This window comes from Spermophilus citellus (genome assembly GCF_964194105.1).
Source record: "Spermophilus citellus genome assembly, chromosome: 3".
Lineage (NCBI taxonomy): Eukaryota > Metazoa > Chordata > Mammalia > Rodentia > Sciuridae > Spermophilus > Spermophilus citellus.
This window is the reverse complement of record NC_138184.1, coordinates 31,923,018-31,945,712: the sequence shown is the minus strand read 5'-3', so window position 1 is coordinate 31,945,712 and position 22,695 is coordinate 31,923,018. Positions and strand designations below refer to the sequence as shown.

The window sequence follows — 22,695 nt, the reverse complement described above, 5'->3', positions numbered from 1 at the left end:
ACTTTCTATTGGTTCTAAAGGAGATTAAATAGGCTTTACCTTTCTAAATCAACAGTTTCTATTTCTGTACATTATTGTAGCTTTAAAACTCATGGTTTATGGAGCTGGAGACACAGCTCAGTTGGTAGAGTGCTTGCTTTGCATGCACAAGGCCCTAGGGTCAATCCCCAGCACCACAAAACACACACACACACACACACACACACACACACACACAACAACAAAACAAATAAACACTCATAGTTTATGGCAGGAAGTGAAGTTGATTCATTACCTGCCATCTTGATATAGGAAATGTGAGCCTGATTGGTTTAAATCCCAGTGCCATTCCTTACTTGAGTTTTGTGAGAAAAAAATTGTGGGAATCACATAGGCGAGGAAGAGAGTGCCTGGTTTTCCGCAGAGAGGTCACAGCCTGCCTAAAGGAAAATGCAAGCACTGGACAGGATGCCCTGCAGAGATTGTCTCTCAGCCCCATCTCCCGGCACACCAGCAAAATGCTCCCCAGTTGCAGACACTTGGCCTGTGGCCTTGTCTGCACATTACCTCCTGTCCCAGGGACCTCACATTCTTAATTTCTGATGCTTTAGCACTTGTCAGAAATTGAGTAATAACTATTTCATAACATCAAGTCTACTATGCTTCTACCTCTGTCCTCTGTCCAAGCACAAAGAGTCCCCAAGCCGGTCACGCTCAGTGTGTTCTCTAGGAAGTCAACCTCAACTAATGGATTATGCAGTGTCCCAGATCCATGGTGACCTTCAGTGAGCCACAGACATCTCTGCCTCACACAGTCCTCAAAACTGATACAGTGACATCTTTCCCTGAAACCTCTCCTAGCCTGACACTGATGTCCAACAATTTTGGTTCCAGATAATGATGATAAATGTCTTGAATACAAGTGACAACTTTTCTCAAGAATGCCTGAAGTAATAAAGGCATTGAAGGGGAAAAAATACTATATAGGAAAAGTTAAACCACAGGGGTTCACATTAATCCATTGTTACGCTGTTCAGCCAACATCACACTCTAGAATATACTTAAGACTCTGGTTCCATGAAATGAACCTCACCACGAATCATGGATGAGTCATTTCCTCCATCATGATTTTTTTTAAATGAAGGAGAGACATTTGAAAAATCCCACTCCCCTGGAGGTTTCCTCTTGGATTTCAATTGAACCTTCAAAGTGAAGGGGGCCCTGTGGCTTTTGTAATTGGGAAATAAAACCTATTGGAGCAGCTAAACTGCTCACCCTTGATGTTGCTACCTCACAGGGAGAAAAGAATCTTTTCCTTATTATGTATAAATTTTTAGTTCTCACTAGCTCTGAAAACATCCTTTCACTACACCTCTGGCAAGTTGGATACTGAAATGACACAAAGATTCTGACAGTACTCTAAATGAATGCATTTGTATTTCTGCAACGGAACTCGGAGGATTTAATCTGTACTACAGTGCTAAAACCGATAATAAAACAGAAGAATCATGCCAATATAAGATCCAAAGGTCACATGATAGTGACGTGTGCTACTCCATGACAAGGGTATAATGATATGTCCTGGGAAGAAAGTAGCCTTCTGAAAAAGCTGTGAACTTTCTGATAACTGCTGTGAAATTAGAAATGGGGCAGATGAGATCTACCTTCCCTTTTCCTTTCAGCTTCTGAACCACCTTTAAAACCGGACAATCCATCTGTAAGTGTTCATGCAAGAGATGAAAGATGTTTGCAACAGACACAAGTTCCGTTCTATGCTAGGTTCACCAAGACCCCTTTCTTCCTTTCTCACCCATCCTTTGCCACTGTCAATCAGACCAGAGCTACCTCACAGGGAGGCTAAGAATCAGGAACCAATACTGAGAGGTTCTAATTTAGCAGCACTAGTCTCTTGGGCACTTGGAGGTGCCACATTTTACCTGTCACAAGATATTAAAAGCAAATATAATTGTTGCAAATTTCAAAATTATATCACTTTGGATATGACACTTAGTTTGGTCACTTCTAAAATACTCAAAGTGAATGATTTCTCACACTATGTAGGTGTAAAACATGATTAAGATTTTCCTCCTGAAAGCCCTTTCTTCCTCTGCTTGCTCTCCATTGAACATTATTGTGGATTTCACAAATGCCTCTGAGAAGGGTTCCCAGTTAATTTATAAAATCTGCTATTTAACTTGATTTTCACATAAATTTCACAAAACATTAGCACAACTATGCCCCATGCAATATCTGAAATATACTTATACTAAAATATCATATGTAATTTACCTTAAATTAAAATTTAAATGTGTCCTATATTTTTATTTACTGCATCTGTCAACCCTACATTGGGGAGTGAAATCCGCTTCTCCAGCCTGGTCACTGCTGTGTTCTGCTGACCACCAGCTCCGTTCCCAGATCCTCCTAATAAGGTCTTTTTCTTCCTGCCCACGTCTAAAGTCCTTCCAGGACCTCTGACTGTCAGATCCCAAGGAGTCACATTCCCTGCTTCCAGTCTTCCTTTGTATCTGTCACTTTTGGTTGATCCCTACTAGCCACTCTGAAGCCAGTGGGAAAACTGGGGCTCTCCCTCAGGCCTAGATGCACTCCCTGGCGTCTCTAATTTCCACTTTCCCATATTGACATGGGGGATGCAAGGAGAGGCCTCCTATCTCTCTGAACTTCATCTAGAATTTGAGCCTAAGAGAAAAGAGCCTATGTGTCTTAACACTTACAAGGAGGCTCTGTTCTTCCTCCGTGCCCTGTGTTTGCACATTCATAGTTAACACTTGCCTCCTCTTCCTGTTTTCTTCTCCCCTCAATTCTGAGAACTGTTTATCTGCTTGGGAAAAAGGGTGTGAACAAACAACTGGTTTCTGGATGACAAGGGTAACTTTGGAGATGAAAAGGCAAAGATTTGTCACTCCATCTCCAATTTCATTCTGATAATCATCCGATTACAATGAAACATGCCAGAATTTCATATATATTTCATATGTATATTTATATATATCTTACTATATATAAATATATAAACAATATATAATATATGAAAACATTTTATATATAATATTCACACATATATTGTATATAAATCACGTATATTTTAATATATAATATATTTATATATTATACACACACACACACACACACATTCTGGATCTAACCCAGGGGTGCTTAACCACTGAGCCACATCCCCAGCTTTTTTTATTTTTTGAGACAGGGTCTTGCTAAGTTGCTTAGGGCCTTGCTAAGTTGCTGAGGCTGGCCTTGGACTTGTAATTCTCCTGCCTCAGCCTCCCAAGTAGCTGGGATGGCAGGTGTGCATGACTGCAACCAGTTGTCATGGCATATCTTAAAGTACTTGGAAGATTAAGTCACTCTTTGCTCAAAGAGTAATCACCGGGCTGGGGATGTGGCTCAAGCGGTGGCGCACTCGCCTGGCGTGCGTGCGGCCCGGGTTCGATCCTCAGCACCATATACCAACAAAGATGTTGTGTCCGCCGAGAACTAAAAAATAAATATTAAAGATTCTCTCTCTCTCTCTCTCCTCTCTCACTCTCTAAAAAAAAAAAAAAAGAGAGTACTCACCACTTTTATTATAGATTAACTGGAAAATACTTTAAATAAGGACACCCAAAAACAAAACTTAAGAAGTGGAGGCAAAAATGCCCTCACCTGTAAATTAACATTCTCGTAAAACAAAACATAAAGAAAGAAGAAAAAATGAATCATAATTAAGTAAACTTATTAAGAATACGAATTGAAAAATAGATGCAAGAACTGATTCCTCACAGAGAGAAGGTGATAAGATAAGCAAATCAGATCAGGTAGACATTTTTAAAATATTCTAAGTATTAAGATTTAAGGCAGGGATATAAGATAAGAATAAGAAAATGATACTTTATGGTAACATGTTTGAAAGTTTTAATAAAGCATATTATGTACTTGAGACAATATGTTATTGAAATTGACTCAGGCAGAGCAAGAAATTCTTAATTGTTCAATAAAATTGTGAACAATGAGCACAAAAAGAATCATCTCTCCTAAGATTACTGAGAAAGAGCTTCATTATTAATATTCTCCAGCATTTCTACAACTGATGATCCCTATGCTGTAATAATTATTTTAAAGCAAAGGGAGTGTTTTAAAACCAGCACTCAAATACAATTGAATCAAGATAAGATACACACACAAAGAATAGATCAATCTTGTGTAGAGGCAAAATTCTAAAAATATAAATACATTCATACAGTAAAATAACAATTAACTGCAACAAAATGAAGTTAATCAGTAATGAAGAAAATCTATTGACACATTTAACTTTGTTCAAGAAGTAAAATGATAGGTTTTCCTTATTAGATAATAAAAAAGAATATGGTAAATCCAATACTCATTCTTAGGTAATTTCTCAAGAGTATTTAGAAAGAATTTGTATCTTAAGGCAACTCAAAAAATCTCAGAGAAGATAAGAACACCTTCTATTTATTATACTAACCATATTTCTGGGAATGTCACAGTGCATTGTAATTGTAACTGATATGAACCTTAGATGTTAGAAAGGAACCCAAATTACAATTTAGACTGATATGATTATATTCTGAGAAATGCAAGAAAATGGGCTGGAGATGTAGCTCAGTGCTTGTGTAGCAAGTGTGAGGACCTGGGTTTGCTACAAAAAAAAAAAAAAAAGAATTTCATATGTCTGAGAACTAATAAAAAATCAGGTCAAATAGTTAAATAGAAGTAAATACTTTAAAAAGTTTCCTTTATACCAGCATTAACAGTTAGAAGGTTAAAAACAAACAAGATGCTACACATAATATTAACAAGTATAAACATTTATAAATAACCCAAGCAAATCATATTAAGTTCTCCTATGAGAAAAGTCAATGAAAGTCTGCAAAGTTGAAATATTTCCAGGTAAAATGGTATAATGTTGATGCTTTTTCCCCCCTTCAATTATACTGGGAATGGGGAAGGGACAGATGTGATCACATCAGCTATAATTGATCCTTATTGAAGTTAAGTGATGGGTTCATGAAAGTTAATCTCTGCTTTATGTTTCAAATTTTCCATAAAAAAAATAAAAAGAACTTTTCTGTGACATAAAAGAGATCTGAATAAATGAAGAGATATTACTGTTTCTAGGTGAGAAGGCCAAAATAATATAAAGATGTTAAATATTTTCAAGTTATTTAGTAGATTAAATATAACTCTACAGAGGAATTCCAGTGGAAGGTTTTTAAACTTTAAAAATTCACCCAAACCGGGCTGGGGATGTGGCTCAGGCGGTAGTGTGCTCGTCTGGCATGCGTGCGGCCCGGGTTCGATCCTCAGCACCACATACCAACAAAGATGTTGTGTCCGCAGAGAACTAAAAAATAAATATTAAAAAATTCTCTCTCTCTCTCTCCTCTCTCACTCTCTCTTTAAAAAAAAAATTCACCCAAACCATTCAGAAGAACAGATGAGAATACTTCATATTGTAAACAAGCGAATAAATAATATTCCATAATGTATATGTATACAGTTTCGATATCTATTCATCTATTAAAGGCATCTAGGTTTCTTCTACAGTTTAGCAATTGTGAATTGTGCTTCTATAAAATATATTGATGTGGTTGCATTACTATAGTATGCTGTTTTTAAGTCCTTAGGGTATAGACCAAGGAGTGGTATAGCTGAGTCAAATGATGGTTCCATTGCATGTTTTCTAAGGAATCTCCATACTGCTTTCCAAATTGGTTGCACCAATTTGCAGTCCCACCAGCAATGTTAAGAGTGTGCCTTTTCCCCACAACCTCACCAACACTTATTGCTGATTGTATTCTTGATAACTGCCATTGTGACTGGAATGAGTTGAAATTTTAATTTTGATTTGCATTTTTCTAATTTCTAGAGATGTCGAACATTTTTTATATATTTGTTGATTGATTGTATTTCCTCTTCTGAGAAGTGTCTGTTCAGCTCCTTAGCCCATTTATTGATTGGGTTGTTTGGTTTTTTTGGTGTTAAGTTTTTTGAGTTCTTTATAAATCCTGGGGGAAAATGCTCTGTTGGAGTTTGTGTGGCAAAAAATTTGCTTCCCAAATGTAGGCTCTCTCTTCATCTCATTGATTGTAATTTTTGCTGAGAAAAAATTTTTTAGTTTGAATCTGTCCCATATATTGATTCTTTTTTAAAAATTTTCTTTAGTTGTTAATGGACCTTTATTTTTTTATTTAGTTATATATGGTACTGAGGATCAAACTCAGTGCCTCACACATTCCAGGCAAGTGCGCTCTCACTGAGCCACAGCCTCAGCCCCCATTTATTGATTCTTGATTTGTTAAGGAAGTTGGGGCCTAATTATGGTATTTACAGGTAAAAAGACGGAGTTGGAGAATATCATGCTAAGCAAAATAAGCCGATCTCAAAAAACTAGGGGCTGAATGTTTTCTCTGATAAGTGGATGCTAATCCATATGGGGGGTCATGGGATAAGCAGAGAAACTTTAGATAGGGCAAAGGGGAGGAGGGGAGAGAGTAAAGGAAACATGGTAGAATGAAACAGACATCATTACCTTAGGTATGTGTATGCTTGCACAAATGGTGTGACTCTATTTCATGCATAATCAGAGAAGTAAAAAATAATGCTCCATTTGTGTACAATGATTCAAAGAGCTTTCTACTGTCTACTTTATAACTTATTAGAATTAATAAATTTAAGAAAGAGTTAATACAATTGTAGCAATGTTAAAAAAAAAAGAGTTAGAGTGAATGAAGTCTTGCCCTACTAGATGAGACAAGTTCTGAAGCTATAAAAATGGCAGCCACATGGACTCAGTGAAGCAATCAGAGCCATTTGGTCCTATGGATGGGTCACTCTCGCAATGGAACATTTTGTTAGATTCTTGTCTTACCCTATCTTCTTCTGACTTTTAATCAACATTCCTCTATTCTTTCATTCTAAAATTCCCAATGTTTACACAAATGAGTTTTCAGGGTAGACTGTTTCTCATGTCCTCAGGTGGTCAGGTAGGGGCTATGAAACATTGGGCCTCATCTGGTGCAACTAATGGGATAACTTATATCTATGGAAGTCTGGTTTCACTTTGAAATTTTTTCTCTATAGATGAAAGTTAATATGTGTCAAAGGAAAAAAAAAGAGACAGATGACAAAATCCCATGAGAAGAAGAGATGGCTGGATGAGATTTAAAAATGCCAATATCTCCTAATTGAAGGAGACATTAGTATCAGCAGGGTTACCTTCTTGTCTTTGTAGCAAAGTCACTGATAATCTGAGCAGTTATGGGTGTGAGGGGTGTGTGGATGGGAATGGAAACAGGGGGAGAGACATCGTAGATTTTTCAATAGAAAAGGGGCTTCCAAAAATATATATGAACTTTCACAGGAGGACCCTGCAGAGCTGGACTCAAGGTATTGATTTAGCTGCTTCCACAATAAGGATGGTCATCATTAAAGGAATGATGTCATTGGGACTTTACAAGCTCCAGTAGCCTTATGTTTCTCAGATCATAAGGCAGCAAAGGACAGGGCACAGAAAGTAAGATGCTGGTTATAGAAGCCAAATAATCTGTTTCTATCAGCATGATATAGACATATTAATATAATAATATGCCTCCATCAAAATAATTTTTAATTCTTTCACATTGCCTAATGGTTATAAGTAATTTTTATGATCTTCATTATGCTTGATTCTGTTTGTTGTGGCAATTATATTAATGCTTTTTAAATATGGGAAGAAAATACCAATAAGTGATATTTAAAAATTCGTCTCTACTGCACTGAAATTTTCTTGACTAGCCCCCTCAGCAATGTGCACTTATTTGAACTATATACCCCAAACAACTTATTTTTTACTTATATATTAAAATGCATTATATTTTAATTGTTCACTTAGAATTGACTGTCCCTATTAGCTTTTGCGTTCATTGAGGGTAGGGATCATGCCTTGTTTAAACACATAGTAAGCTTTATATATTTGCAGGGTATATGGAAAGAGGAATAAATTAATGATTATTTATCCCCCCTGGTAATACTAAATAGCAGCTGTGTATTAAAAATCCAAAGCTTGGCACACACCAATTCTAGCAAGAAAGGACTAGAGGAATCAGGAACCCTCTCACTAAACACAAACAAAATGCTGAGACAAAACATTGAAATTGCATCTAATGAAATATATAGCACTGCCCAAGACAGAGATGAACTACTATAAGGAACAAGAAAGGAACTCAAAGGGGGATTCTTGAGACTTTTCTGTTCCATGACATTTTCAGACTCTGGGAGGACACCGAAGATGAGAAGCAGAAAGATGAGAAGGGAGGGAACATGGATAAGGGTCCTGTGGCCACCAAGTCTAGGGACTTGATGTTTTCTATCATTTCTCAATAATATATACCCCATGGCTCAGAGAACAGTTTAAGGAGTTGAGTGTCATTGAGGTGAGAAGAGCTATGTTTCTTGTTTGGGACCCAAAGATCTCCACCCTAAAGTGGAGGTACAGGTCATATCCTGAAGGTCTAGAAAGTCTTTAAGGTTTGGTCTTGGATTTCTAAGTTACCCAAATGCCCAGAAGAATTCATATAAAATCCTCCAAAGAGAAAAAAATTATTTCACCCCAGGTCTCAAGTTATTGCTAGAAGTAAAATTTCAAATACAATATTCAGTACCATCAAAAAGCATAAGGTGCTGCTCTTGACAATACAGTAGCCAAGAATCAAAAAAGAAATGACAGGAATATTACCAGAGAGAATTTAGGTTTTGAAGTCAACCAAGGTGGGCTGTCAATTTATATAGTTCATGGTGTTCAGGAAGACAACCATTTATCTTTAAAATGTCAACAAGAAGCTAGAGACATTATGTAGGTGGAAAAGAATCAATTAAAAATTAGAAAACTGTCAAGATGATAACAAAATAAGATCAAGAGGGGTGGCTTTTACAGCAGATTTAATAACCCCGAGGAGAGAATTAGTAGAATCCAGGACAGGTCAGAAGAAATTGACCACAATGAAGCATGGAAAGATACAATTATGGAGCATACAAAACAAAGACTAAGAGAAAAAATGAGATAGTCTACATTCATTTAACTGGACTGCCCGAGAAAAAAGAGAGAGAAAAGGAAGCAGAGGCAGTAATTAAACAGATCATTTCTCAAACCTATAAAACACATCAATCCCCAAAGTTAACAAGTCCAGTGAAGCCAAAACAAAATCCACATTTAGAACACCACGGTGAACAACAAAGAAACTTAAAAATGTTAAAAGAAAACAACAGGAAAAAAAGTTCATTTTTAATATCAAATAAATGATAGTTAACATTTTAAAACAATATTAAAAGGCTAAAGCAAAAAGTATGAAAATCAAAAGCATGTGTAGGGAAATGTATCATCAATGTACTGAAAGAAAACCACTGACAGAATTCCATTCAGAGAAAAATGAAATAAGGACATTTCCAATGAGGCAACATCTAACAAAATGCTATCAGGCAATCCGGAAGAAATTCCTACGTATGGTCTTTAGAAAGAAAAATTGTCCCAGATGAAACCTCGGAGATAGAGCAAACAATAAAGATATGTCCACAAAAATGCTCACAGCAAAGTTTTGTAAAACCAGAGATTGGAATAACCCAAATGCCCACAAATAGTAGAATGTAACATTGTTCAATTGTGGGATAGTATAAAAGAATAAATATAATCATCAGCTTGTGCCACACCATGCATGAATCTTAGAGACAGAATAAATCAGAGCAACAGTAACAACAAAAACCCAAATACACACACACAAACACACACACACACACAATGCATGCTGTAGCTGGGCCTGAAGGTGCACACCTGTAATCCCAGCTGCTGGGGAGCTGAGGCAGGAAGATCACAAGGTCAAAGCCAGCCTCAGCAACTTAGTGAGGCCCTAGGCAACTTAGCAAGGTCATCTCTGAATAAAATATATTTTAAAAAGGGCTGGGAATGTGGCTCAGTGGTTAAACACCCCTGGGTTGAATCGCTGGTACCAAAGAAAAAAGAGAAAATGCACAAAGTACATTCCAATTTTATAAAGATCAAAAAGACAAAAGTAAATTATATTATTTGAGAATGTGTAGCTACAGAACAGAACTAAAACTCAAAAAAATTCAATATGCAGAAGGAGGACATGGAAAATTTCTGGGTTTCTGGTTATGTTTGTTGTTTTAAAAGGTGCGGGAATAACTTGGTTTCTCATTTGACAATAAATTAAACATTTAGCATACAGTTGTGCCTCAGCATCCATTGGGCTTGGTTTCAAGACTTCTCCCATACCCAAATCTGTAGATGGTCAAGTCCCTTATATAATATGGCATAGTATAGGTTGGGTGTCTCTTATCCAAAATGTGTGACCCCAGAAGTGTTTCGTATTGTGGAGTTTTTCAGACTTTGGAATATTTGCACAGACTTTACCAGTTAAGCAACTCTAATCCAAATATCAATCTGAAACTTCATGTAACCTACACATCTTTTTGCATACTTTAAGTCTTCTCGAGATTACTTATAAATATAAGTTATAAGTAATAATTTATAGTACAATAAATTTAAAATGTAAATACAAATTGATGTTATCAACAAGAGAAGAAACTGTACCTGGTCAGAATAGATCAATCTTTTTTTCAAACATTTTTGATCTGAGGTTGATTGTGGATCTAGAACCATGGATATGGAAGGACAACTGTATTTTTACATTTTTCTTATATTTAATAATAAGTTTTAATTTCAAAGAAAGGCTGACCCCATTCAAACTCTCCTAAATAGCTCTCAGAATGATCTACCAGAGAATATGCTGAGTTGCTTTTGCAATAAAAAACGGTCTACATTGTGATTTTTCCACCAGCATATATTTTTTTCTTTTTGGTACTGGGGATTGAACCCAGGGGCACTTAACCACTGACTCACCTCCCCAGCACTCTTTTATATTTAGAGACAGGGTCTAAGTTGCTTAGGCCTCATTAAGTTGCTGAGGCTGGCTTTGAACTTGTGATCCTCCTGTCTCAGGCTCCCCAGCCTCTGAGATTATAGGCATACACCACCTTGCCCTGTTTCCATCAGTATTTTAATGACTTAAAATGCTTTCTGTATGAGGGTATGTGTGCATGTGCTCACATGCCTGAGTTATATGCACCTTCACATGTTGAAAGCAGGAGATTCAAGTTTAGGGTAACACTTCTATTTTCAGATATTCCTTCTTTGGGTATTAGGATCCCTATGTAAAAAATAAGGTTGCTATTTTATTGTTTCTGTTTTTCTACCCAAATTGCAAATAATTTCTTTTTTATATGTCATTGACAATTTCTGTACAAATTATAGTTTGAATGCAATTACTAAAATTTATGTCTATATTTAACACTTCTGAACTAATTTCCAAAATTAAAACACGTCTTCTTTTCATGTGGTCTTATATTGACATTTGGAATCACCATGGAAGAAAAAAAAATCCAGAAAAAATATGACTCTGAAATGTTTTGTCCTTGGAACAGCAAAGCTAGAAAGCCTAATTACGACTATCAGGTATATTGTCAGACATCTTCCCTGAAAAATAACAAATATGCCAAGTAAAAGAAATGGAGTGATTCACTGCAAGAAGTCAAAGGGATGTCAAGTGTCACACTAGAGAGAAAAAATAGAAGAGAAGGTCTTGCTGCTATAAATCAAAAGTAAAATAAAAGGCAGAAGAAGGCAGATGCTTGGGAGTCTTTAAAAACACTAAAAACAAATATATCCTACCCACTGAGGCAGGTGTAGCATGCTAATTATGGCATAAAATCTTCCATTAACTTCATTTCAGGTTTCTTTTTATTGCCCCTACCCTTATGTTACTCCTTTTCCTTAGATTTTCACTTATATATTCTTCCTGTACTATAGGACCCTAATCGGTATTATTACATTTTTGTAAGGTAGGAAAAAAAATCATTCTGTAAACAAAGACCTCTCCCTTAGGTATTTCTCAACTGCTGATTTTTGTTGAATCGGTGACAACAAAAGAACACACAGTGTAATTTCATTTTTTCCCCCTTTTTGGTCATTTCTTAGCAAATCTGAAGTCTTTCGTGGTGTTTGGTAAAGAATCAAAGTTTGGAGTTCCGTACTGAAATGGGATATCTCCCAAGATGAGTGAAATCTTTACCTGGAATGGGGTTAGAGAGATTCCCATGCCCCCAGTGTTCTCTAGAAATAGAAGATGAAATTCAATAGTGGGCAAAACCCCAACTCATCAAAAAGCCAAACTGATGAAATAAATGTAGCTTCATCAGTATGACCAGGTGGCGCTCACACAAGAATTTTGAAGGAATTCAAGGATGAAATTGGGAAGCTGTTGGCCAAGATGCTGGATCCAACATTACAGCCATTGCCAGCAAAAGAGCAGATTGTGAACGTCATTCTGTTCATTAGAAAGGGTCAAGAGAGGACCCAGGGAACCTTAGAGAAGCAAGCATCTCCTCCACTTGTCCAGTCTCCAATAAAAAAACAGTGTCATTAGACATTAAGACAAAAATAACTTCCCAGAGGAAAGACAAGAAGGCTTCTGAAAAAGGAAAGCATGAGTCAATGACTTATTATTGGTCTCTGAGGCATGTAAATAAAAGGCCAAATGGTGGCACCACATACATTCTTCTTTTCTAAGTGTCAACATGAGGTGAGACATAAGAAAATATGGGGATATATCCAAATTTATGGATAAGACAAACTATCATTTCTATCCCCCATCATGAATTCCTATTTAATAGTGAGCAGGGACACTTTTTGACACTTAAAAGATACAATTGTGGGGTAAAGGACACAATACTCGACACTGTGGGTAACAAATTTTTTACGAAATACATTACTATCTGGTCGTACAGAAAAGAGATACATTCAGTCATGTCCAGAAGCATTTTTACTGAGCATTAATTGACACCAGAGCTTGTACACAGCAGTCAGACTGGAGTGGCAAAGAAGGACCATTCTGTCCTCAAGTAGTTCGGTCTACTTGAGATGATGCCAAGAACCATGGAATAGGCCCTGATAGGCTGCTCAAGTCTTGCTTTGGGCTCTGCAAATGCTTATGACTAGATGGTGACTGGTGACTGAAATTAGGTGGGTAAATCATGACTCTGCAATGACATATCCCCTGGGATCACAATCAGCAATAGGATTAATATATTATGATTTAAGGAGAATGGATCTAAAGCAAAGTGCCAGTGCAAATTCCCTTGTTAAACTTAATGGCAAGGGTAATACCAACAAATATTAAAACCTGAGTATATTGCTTTGTTTGGTCGGGGAGAACAGTGAATCTTGAACATGAGACTCCGACATCATTATATCCCCTTTTCTCATAAAGGAAAGCAGAAATGATCAAAGTGTTTGCTACTGCTGATAACATCACATTTTAATGTGATGCACCCATATATGCAGGCACAGGCACCAAATTTCCAAAAGCCTCATGAAAAGGAAATTACCTGTTGTTTATTATGATTTTAAAAACATAGGATTCAAGAAGGAAAGGACCATTTACCAAAGCTCCGATGCATTCTGCAAGTGCAATACAATTTACAACTTTGCTGAAAGGCCTGGGAAGAATTTTCTCGGCTCAACTGAGAATATCCAGATACAGAGAATGATTTTGGCAGCACCAAGCACAGGAGATTGATGTCTTCCCTATAATTGATACGTTTCTCTTTTCTAATCGGTTTTAAACACCTACTTTCCCCTTTTTCTGTGACATTAGCTTGAGACTATCATTCTAAAGAAATTTAGAATGCGTGTATATGGGGAAGGTGTGAGTAAGCTCTGGCATGAGAGGAAACAAATGCCTTGGTGATCAGATTACTCATTCTCAAAGCATCTAATGGCAGTTCCATCAGAACTCTAAAGAAAAACAAGAGCTGAAAAAGAAATCCTCACAAAAACAAATATTGTCTGCTGTGGTTTCCATCATAAATCTACTTTCTTTTCTTGCACAATTTTTAGAATGGCATATAACAGGGGTCATTTAAAGTCTCATTTACTATTTAGAAAATAAATTGAAATGGGGCTCAGTAGTAATTAGTTCTTAGATGTAATAATCAGGCAAAAATTCTCTGCCTTCTTCTTCAGAGCCACACTGGAAAATGACATCAGTGACATTTCTCTTCCTTTTTTCTTTTCTTTTCTTTTATTGTGTGTGTGCAGTGCAGTATGTGGCTATAGCATATCCTCAATGAGTATGTTATGGATGAGTTTCCTACTCCTCTTCTTCCTACTCCTTCTAAAGAAAAATTGAAAAATTCTGAGCCTCTTTTGAAATGAATATGAATGGAAAAGAATTGCAATCCTATCTCCCAAGACCTCGCATTTGAAACCTGGGTAGCAAGGAATTGCATGTCAATACCTTGAGCCAAAGAAGTCCCTTGAGAAGAACTAAAATGTGAACAGATAAAATTGGCAAACATCAGTATCTGTGTCTGTAAATGAACAAATATCTTGCCTATCAAATTGACATAAGTAAATACCCCTTCAATGTCAAAGGTTAAAATGTACACACGTACACACACATTCATACTCTGCCAGTGGGCATGTAAATGATTTTTAAAGGGAATTATGGTACACGTATAAAAAAGCACCTTGAAAGCTAATTGTGGTTCTTCTACTTCTGGGGATTTGTCCTAGTGGGAGATTAAAGAATCTGCACAAAGATTTAGCCTCAATGATGGCAACCAACTTCGTAATAGCCAAAAACAAAACCATCTAATTGGTCAGTAATAAGCATTAGCCAAGTTAATTATAGTATATTAAAATGACAGAGCACCATGCAGCTATTTGAAATTCTATAGAATTCATGCTGATGTAGAACAATGTTCACAATTTTGTTAAATTAGAAAATGCATGTTAAAAGCAAAATGTGCTCCAAATTTCGTAGATTAGGTATGGTGCCTATGTATACACTTAAGTGAAGCTTCTAGCAGGAGGGAAACATCTCCATGAGAAATGTGTGTCTTGGGAAATACATCAAAGGCATCTTTGGATATTAGTGTTTTGTGTCTCCTTTTCTTCATCTTTCTCTTTATCTGAATTTTCTGATTCATCTGTGATTAATATGCATTACTTGTGCAATAAAAATTTAAAAAATGGACAAGATTTTTAAAAATCCATAGGGTAGGTGCAACATAATCTTTCTAAAAAAGAAAATGAAATATCTCATTTGAATTCACTGTGGCTGCTGAGTTCACCAGGAAGGCTTTGTAAGTTAAAATCAGATGACGGCGGTAGATAGAAATGGAGGGGAACAATCTACACTCAAAAACCTTCTGATTAGCAGATTTCCTGTTCTCCTGCGTCAAGTTTTTTAACACTAAAAAGTCCTTCTAATAAACACTAAAAATCAAAAAGCCGATATTGAGATTTGCTGTTATCTATGAAACTGATTCTTAGAATATATTGCCTTTTATTTTAGATCAAAGCATCAAAACTGTCTTTGATACAAAACAGCCGTGTAGATCCAGCATTTACATCTGAAGTCAACTTATTTAGAATCACAGATTTTTTTTTTTTAAATCCCTGATTTTCTCTTCATCTCTACCATGAAAGACGGTTAGTGGTAGTACCACTTCAAGATTATCAGAGATGCTTAGTTTCTGAACCAGTCCTTTCCAATGCAGGAAATTAAAAACACAAACAGGACCAGACAGTCAATCAAAAGATGGGCTTTGTGAGCAATGTCAGAGCTCTCACTGCTCTCGGGGTACAAATTAGGGAGTTAATTTCTGCCTTAGCAGTACACTCACTAAGCAATTTGCTTTCTTTTAACTCAAGTTACCCCTTCCATCAGCTGGAGAAATGAGTCCAAATTAAAATCACTATTCATCCACTACTGCCAAAGGCACACTCAAGCCCAGTCTGGGACCAAGCAACAGATCTCATCAGTTAAAATTTTAATCATTGTATCTCAGAGCCCTCAAAAGGAATAATTTGGGGTAGGGAAAAAAACTGAAAACTCCTAGTTACTGCTGACATGGAAGCAGATATTTTGGGGATTTTTAATGTACTTAATCCATCATTAAATTTCCCCATGATTTTTAGTTTTATTTTCTTTTTTTCCTTTTTCAGTGAATACTTCCTAGATACTGGGTGGACTGAGGTGACTATAATGATTTTAGTCACTTTCCTCATGCAGTTTACATTCTAGCAGGAGGGAAACATGAGAAATCATAATTACAAATAGTAATGAGTACCACAAAGCAGGGGAACATAGTCTCAGAGAGATCAAATGGGAGAGGTAAGTGTACCTTGGTTGGTCCCAGAACATTTGAAGAAGTGGCACTTAAGTTGTGACATGGAGGATGAAAATCACTCACATCCCTCATGACATTGTCAGGGTTTAGATCAAAACCCCAAAATATGGCATCTTGGAGGTCACTCTCTGACCTTCTCCTGCCTTCCTCCTCTGAATAGGTGATAAAGAATTCTCTGACCTACCACCTGTGAGAGCAGTTCACAAGATCCTTATTCCACGGGTTCCTGCCCCATCTCTGGAGGCCAAGGAGAACCCGGACAAGCAAACCTTGCTAAGCTTTCATATTTTATCACCACCAGATTAGACCCCTTCTCCACACACAATTGTGTATGCCTCAGCCATAAAAATACTTTGTTTTCCCTGGGTTTTTGAGTCCTCATCTATGTCCCACAAAATTTTGGTTAAATAAATTTGTTAATGCTTTTTTTCTTGGTAATCTATCTTTGGTTATATAGAAGTGTCAGTCATAAGTCTTGTGATCAGTGAGGAAAAGATATGACATTTCCTCTCCATTTATTCTTTCAATTTAATTGGCATCACTCTCCCCTGGCCTTCTTACTACCTGCCTTCATGAGGTGATCTTCTTCTTCTATCCAAGTTTTAGACTCTGAAATTCTTCAGGATTAAGTTCTAGCCCATCTTCTTATCTCAGTCTAAAGTTCTTCCCAAGGCATCCAATCCATTCCTATGACCTCAGAGATCACCTCTGTCAATAACTTCTTAATTTGACTTTTCTATCAAATACTTCTTTTCCTAGACTCAGTCAACTAACTGCCTCAAGTGGATATCACTTAGGAATCTCAAATTTAATGTAAAAATAAAGATATTTCACTCTTGAATCTTCTCCTTCTCCATCTTCCTAAACAGGACCATTCACTCAGCTGCCATACGAGTACTCAAGGAATCAAACATGATCCCTCATTCTCCTTTATCTACAATATACAATTGGCAATTTGGCTGTGTCCAGTTGATACCTAAGATATATCTAGGATTTCACAACATTTTTTTTCAACTTTCATGCCATCAACTCTGCCAAATTTCTTTCAGTCTTGCATCCAGCCTTGCCTCCAAATTATTGCCTTAAATGCAAATTTCCAATTACTCTCTAGTTTTAAAGTTCTCCCATTTTCCGAAGATCAAGTCTAAAATCATTTGAATGGTTTCTAAGATTCTGTCTGATCTGCTTACTGCTTATTTTTTTTTGTCTCATTCCATGTGAATCTTCACATTAGTCTAGCCACAGTAAATTTATTTCAGTTTCTAAAATTTACAAAGGACTTTCTCTTCTGTGAGAATTTGCACATACTGTTCCTTTCACCTGAACATCTCAAGTCTCCATGCTACATGTGATCAAAGCATGACACCCAGCTCTGTACCAGATATGAGTACATTAGGCTGTAAGCAATAGATTACCCAATGGAGATGATTTCAGCAATGAAGCATTTAATTTTAATGATTGTATGTCACAAAAAAAATCTGAAAGTAGGCACTTCCAAGGTTGGTATGAGACCAACACTTTTCCTTTTCTTCTCTGCCATTCTGTGCATGTTTATGTTTTAATTTAGGGTCCATTATCTAACTGCTGTCAGAGATTTGTGATATGACTGCATCTGGGCTAGAAAGAAGGGGGAAGAATGCTCATTTTTTGTGTGTATCACCTCCTACCAGAGGGGAAAAAAAAAAGCCCTCATCACATTCTCCTCCATTGCATTAGCCAGTTCTGCATCACCTGGCGATGAAAGATTGCTTTGGTGAGTATCTGGGGATGGATAAGAAGAAAAAAGGGATGAAATGGCTGTTGGTTTTACAATCAGTGGTGTCTGCCATTCTTTAATGCACTGATCAAAAGAACAATCAAAGATGGATAGAACTAGAGACCATCATGTTAAGTGAAATAAGTCAATCTCAGAAGGTAAGGGGTCATATGTTCTCTCTCATGTGTGGAAGCTAGAGAGGAAAGAGGAAAAGAAATTCAGGGGAATCCCATGAAAATCAATGGGAGATCAGTAGAAGAAAAGGACCAACTGGAGGAAGAGAGGGAAGGAGGGAAGAAATACTGGGAAGGGATATTGGCCAAATTAGATATTGTTTGCGTTTATGAATATGTAACAACAAATCCCATCATTAGCTGCAACTATAATGCATAAATAAAAAATGGAAAATAAAGGATGATGGGAGAAAAAAAAAGACAAAATAACCATTAAAGGAATAAATATGTCCATTTTGTTCACTGTCTTCTCTGTGAGATAATCATCGCTTCAACTCTGGGAAATACATGTGTTTTACACACTGCTATAAGCCTGGAATCCTCACAATGCTGGGCCCACATAGATCAGTCAGTGTTGATAGAAGGATCAAATTAATGAATATTAAAGAGAACAGCAGAAGCAGAAAGCAGGTTCAAAGGAGACAAAAAGCTGCCAACACAAAACTTAAATTGATTGCCCTATCTCAAATCTCATGGTTGAACTTTTTATTCCATTTAAATTGAAAATAATGTTTTTATCAAAAAATTAGACATTTTTTAAAAAGTGCTCAATTCTTCACACAGTGACTACAACTTTCCTAACCTCTCCAATTCCTGCCACATGGGTAGACATAGGTCTTATTTTTATCACTGAGATCCAGGAATGAATTATTTTTAAAAATAAAATTTTAGGGCTAGAGTTGTGGCTCAGTGGTAGAGCACTTGCCTAGCACATGTGAGGCCCTGGGTTCGATCCTCAGCGCCACATACAAACAAATAAAATAAAGGTATTGTGTCCAACTACAACTAAAAAATAAATATTTAAAAAATATTAAAAAATATTAAGCCCTGTTAAGGAGTTATATGATCCAGAACAATTTCAACTGTCTTCTGTACATACATATAAGTTAATTCTTGGCTCAATCATTTAAATATCATTAAAAAGTACATAAAATCTTAAAAAGAACAGATATAAAATTTTTGGTCTAAATTTTTTACCCTTGAGAGCATCACACCAACAGAGAAGTTTGTAATTCAGGTTGGCTGAATAGGAAGATGGCAAATGTAAAATGTCAGGCACAAGAAGTTGCTAGGTGCATTTTAGTTCTTATATCTAGTCCAAAAGGAAGGTTTTACTCCTATTTCTATCATGTCCTAAGTACATACCTATATGCAAGTTGATTATGTTCTTTGGATGGCAAATGATAAGGTAATCTTAAACTAACCTTTCAGTTATAAATAAAGTTACCCCACAATTTAAAAGCCTAAGTTAAAAAAGGCAAATGATATTGAGTACAGTCAGCTATAACCGACCTAACAAAAGATTTAGAGGAACACTCACATTCCTGAGAGTGTCTATTTCTACAGATGGAGAATTTCTGCTTAGATTCTGATGGGCATTATGTTTGGTCCTGTCAAAATACATAGGGCACTGACTTACAAACATCACATTTAACAAAAAAAGAATCTTAAATATCAATACATGCAAGAGTAGGTTTCATATTTTAAGTGTTTTTTTATTTGAAATTTTTAAAAAATGCTTAAAAACAAAAAATGACTTTAACATTGGCAAAGGGAGTCCCCCAAAGAAAAAAAAAATTATAAACAGATGGCTGAGAAAGATCACCCACATGCAGAACACAGATCTTGAGGAGGCATTTCTAAGAATGAAGTAGCACTTCCCAGCCTGGGCCACTTCCCACAAGAATCCTTGTTTAACCCATGGAAAACTCCAAGCTTACACCATGGGCCAAGGGGAACCTGAACCCTTTCCCATTGCCTCACAGTAATCAGTTTCCAACTGTCCCCAGTGTTCTCAGAGAAGCTAAGTACCAGTCACTTGAGACCAGCAATCCTCTAATAAATCAGTCTTCCATGATCAGCCCTGAACTAGCATCTTCCTAGTGAATGGGCTGTTAAGCCCTAGCTAAGCATATTAAACATTCAATTTAATGTATGACACACATCTGTTCCACTTTCTCAGTGAGCAGAAGTTTCAAGACAACTTAAAACCCAGACTTAATCAACGAGGGAAAAAAAAATATTGGCAGTGTTTAAAACTGAGTTTTAAAATATAATCCAAATGAGGGTGAGAGAGACCATTTTGCTGTAACTAATGAGATTACATAATACCTAAATAAAATCCCCAAAATTACCTGAGAAGAAACACTAGATATTTTATCTGGGCCCATTTATTTATTTTTTTCCTTTCAAGGCCATCAACATTTCCCAAAGACCCTTCATGTACACCTGGCCCAAGACATTAAAGAGCAAGCTAAAATGGCAAGCCTTCTACAAACACAACAATTTAACCCCTCGGATGCCAGAGGACCATAAAAGGAAAACTCACAGACTTGTCTTTCACAAGGAGAGCACAACACTGGATTCCAGCCATCAGCATCTTGTGCGGGTTCCAGGCCACCGAGTCAGCCCTATTGTGTTAAAGAAAGGGACAGAGTAGGAAGGGCACTTGATTAGTTTCCACAGGCAAAAGGACATTCAGTCCTCACACATAAGTTACTGCTCTACAGGATTCCTTGTCTGAGTCATCTGGGGGAATTTAGAAGAAAATTTTGTTTTGTTTCAGGAAAAACAATTATTTCATTTTTTTCCTGTTTTCAAAATGTCACTTCAATGGGCAAAGTCCAAAGAGATTCTTTTTTTCCCAGATAAAAGCCAGTCACAATGAGGAAAGGACATTTACCTGTGGATACCATGTAGAAGCCTGCGGTGCTTCCTTGACATCAAAGCTGAGCCACCCCAAGAAGCCTGTTGAGATATTTATATAACCAAGGTAATGTTACTTCCATGTTATTTGTTTACCAGTGGGTTGTCATATAGAAAATCCTCAGTGACAATCTCAATCTGTGTTACTTGGTATTTGGTTTGATGTTCTGTTAAGCAATTTGTACTCCAGGGAATTTTAAAAAAATCTTTTTTTTGGAACTGGGATTGAACCCAGGGCTCCATGCATGTGAGGCAAGGGCTTTACCAATGAGCTATATCCCAGTCCCAGGGGATTTTAATTTCTGGCTCTACTTAGGCAACCAGAACCTCATCACAATAGATGGGTCCTTACTAACTCTTAGAATGTATATTCACACATCATAAATACATGGGCACACTAACCACTTGAATTTGTGCAGATAAAAAGAGATTTAAAAAAGATAGTCCATGCCCACTTGAAGCCTAGACTCTAAAAGGGACAATGTCTTCACAAAGCTGACATTTTGACATTCACACTGTATGGTGAGTCATAGGCCAATGGCTGGAATTCTAAGCAATGAATGAAGCACTTTATTGACACAGTGGATGAAAGGTTCACGGGGATGATTAGGTGGCAACCTACCCTTTAATGAAAGAACTATTCAGTCAAATGGCATTCAGATACATTTGCAAATCAAAGGCGGGAGAGTGGAGGAGGGAAACCTTGGGACTTTCAAGGAAGTTAGTTATTCACTGAAGAGGCAAATTTTCTGCATACAGGAGAAGGAAGCAGAGAAAAGGGAAATGAAAGGAAGTCCCACAATCAATAGGTCAAGAAAGTAGGAAGAAGGGATCAAGGTAGGAAATACAAAAGTCAGTTTGATCCTTGAAAATTGTTCAGTCTTCCAAATTTTAATCTAGATAGGACAAGGAAGCATGAGTGCTGTGGAAGAATCTGGGGGAAATAGCTTGAGCTAGGCTGAATGCTCTTGCATTTATTTAATTCTTACAATATCACCCTGGGGGTGGAGTTATTATCAACCTCAATATTTACAGATCAATGGAAGCTCAGAGGTGGGAAGCTAATTGTCCAAGGTCTCCTGGATGATAAAATCAGATCTAGGATCCAAAACCAATTTTCTATTAGTGAAGGTGACCATTGGAAAACTTGGGGAGTATTAAAATGGGGAACTGAGGGTGATGGACATACTTTAGGGAAGAGGTGAGTTCAAGAGGTGCCAAGGATATAGAAAAGGTGTCCTACTTCAACTATAGAATTAAATAAGATAGGTGGATAACAATATCATATAGAAAGAAATGACAGGATTGTATTCAATATAAATGTGAAAGATAAAGGAAATGAGACACTTCTATGATTCTCACTTTATTACCAAAGCTGGACCCATTGGTAACCAATGAAGATAAAGCATAGCAGAGGGCACTCTGTGGCCTTGACTCCCACTTAAAAGGCAACTCTCCCCTTAAGGGCTGGAAGTGGGTTGAGGTGAGTGAGTCACTTAATTACACAATTTAAAAATGAACTTGGTCTCAAATCTGGACTCTTGCATGGCTCTAAAAATGAATTTAAAGTGCTTAAATTTGAGTCATTGAACCATCTCTGGTCTCAACCTAGTTCTAGCTCTGATTTCATGAACTAATGTCTTGAACAACACCATGAGGTGCCCAAAGGCTTCTGTACTCGATGTATCTTGAGGGTGATGTATGTGTGAGTCCCACAGACTCCTTGTAAAGAAACCATGT

The 22,695-nt window shown here is 36.8% G+C and overlaps 1 protein-coding gene across 4 annotated transcripts in view; it reads right to left on the bottom strand.

The window, feature by feature from the left end:
* GADL1 (glutamate decarboxylase like 1) overlaps positions 1–22,695 on the bottom strand; it is a 174,108-nt gene that overhangs the window by 91,296 nt on the left and 60,117 nt on the right. For 3 of the 4 annotated variants that reach the window (XM_081284072.1, XM_081284071.1, XM_081284070.1), the window contains 2 exons: positions 20,933–20,997; positions 20,579–20,660 (listed from right to left, as the gene is read on the bottom strand). The exons of the other annotated variant lie outside the window; for it this stretch is intronic. In XM_081284072.1, the coding sequence (XP_081140198.1) occupies positions 20,579–20,660; positions 20,933–20,997 (147 nt within the window). The remainder of the gene's footprint in view (positions 1–20,578; positions 20,661–20,932; positions 20,998–22,695) is intronic. 4 annotated transcript variants of the gene reach the window in all.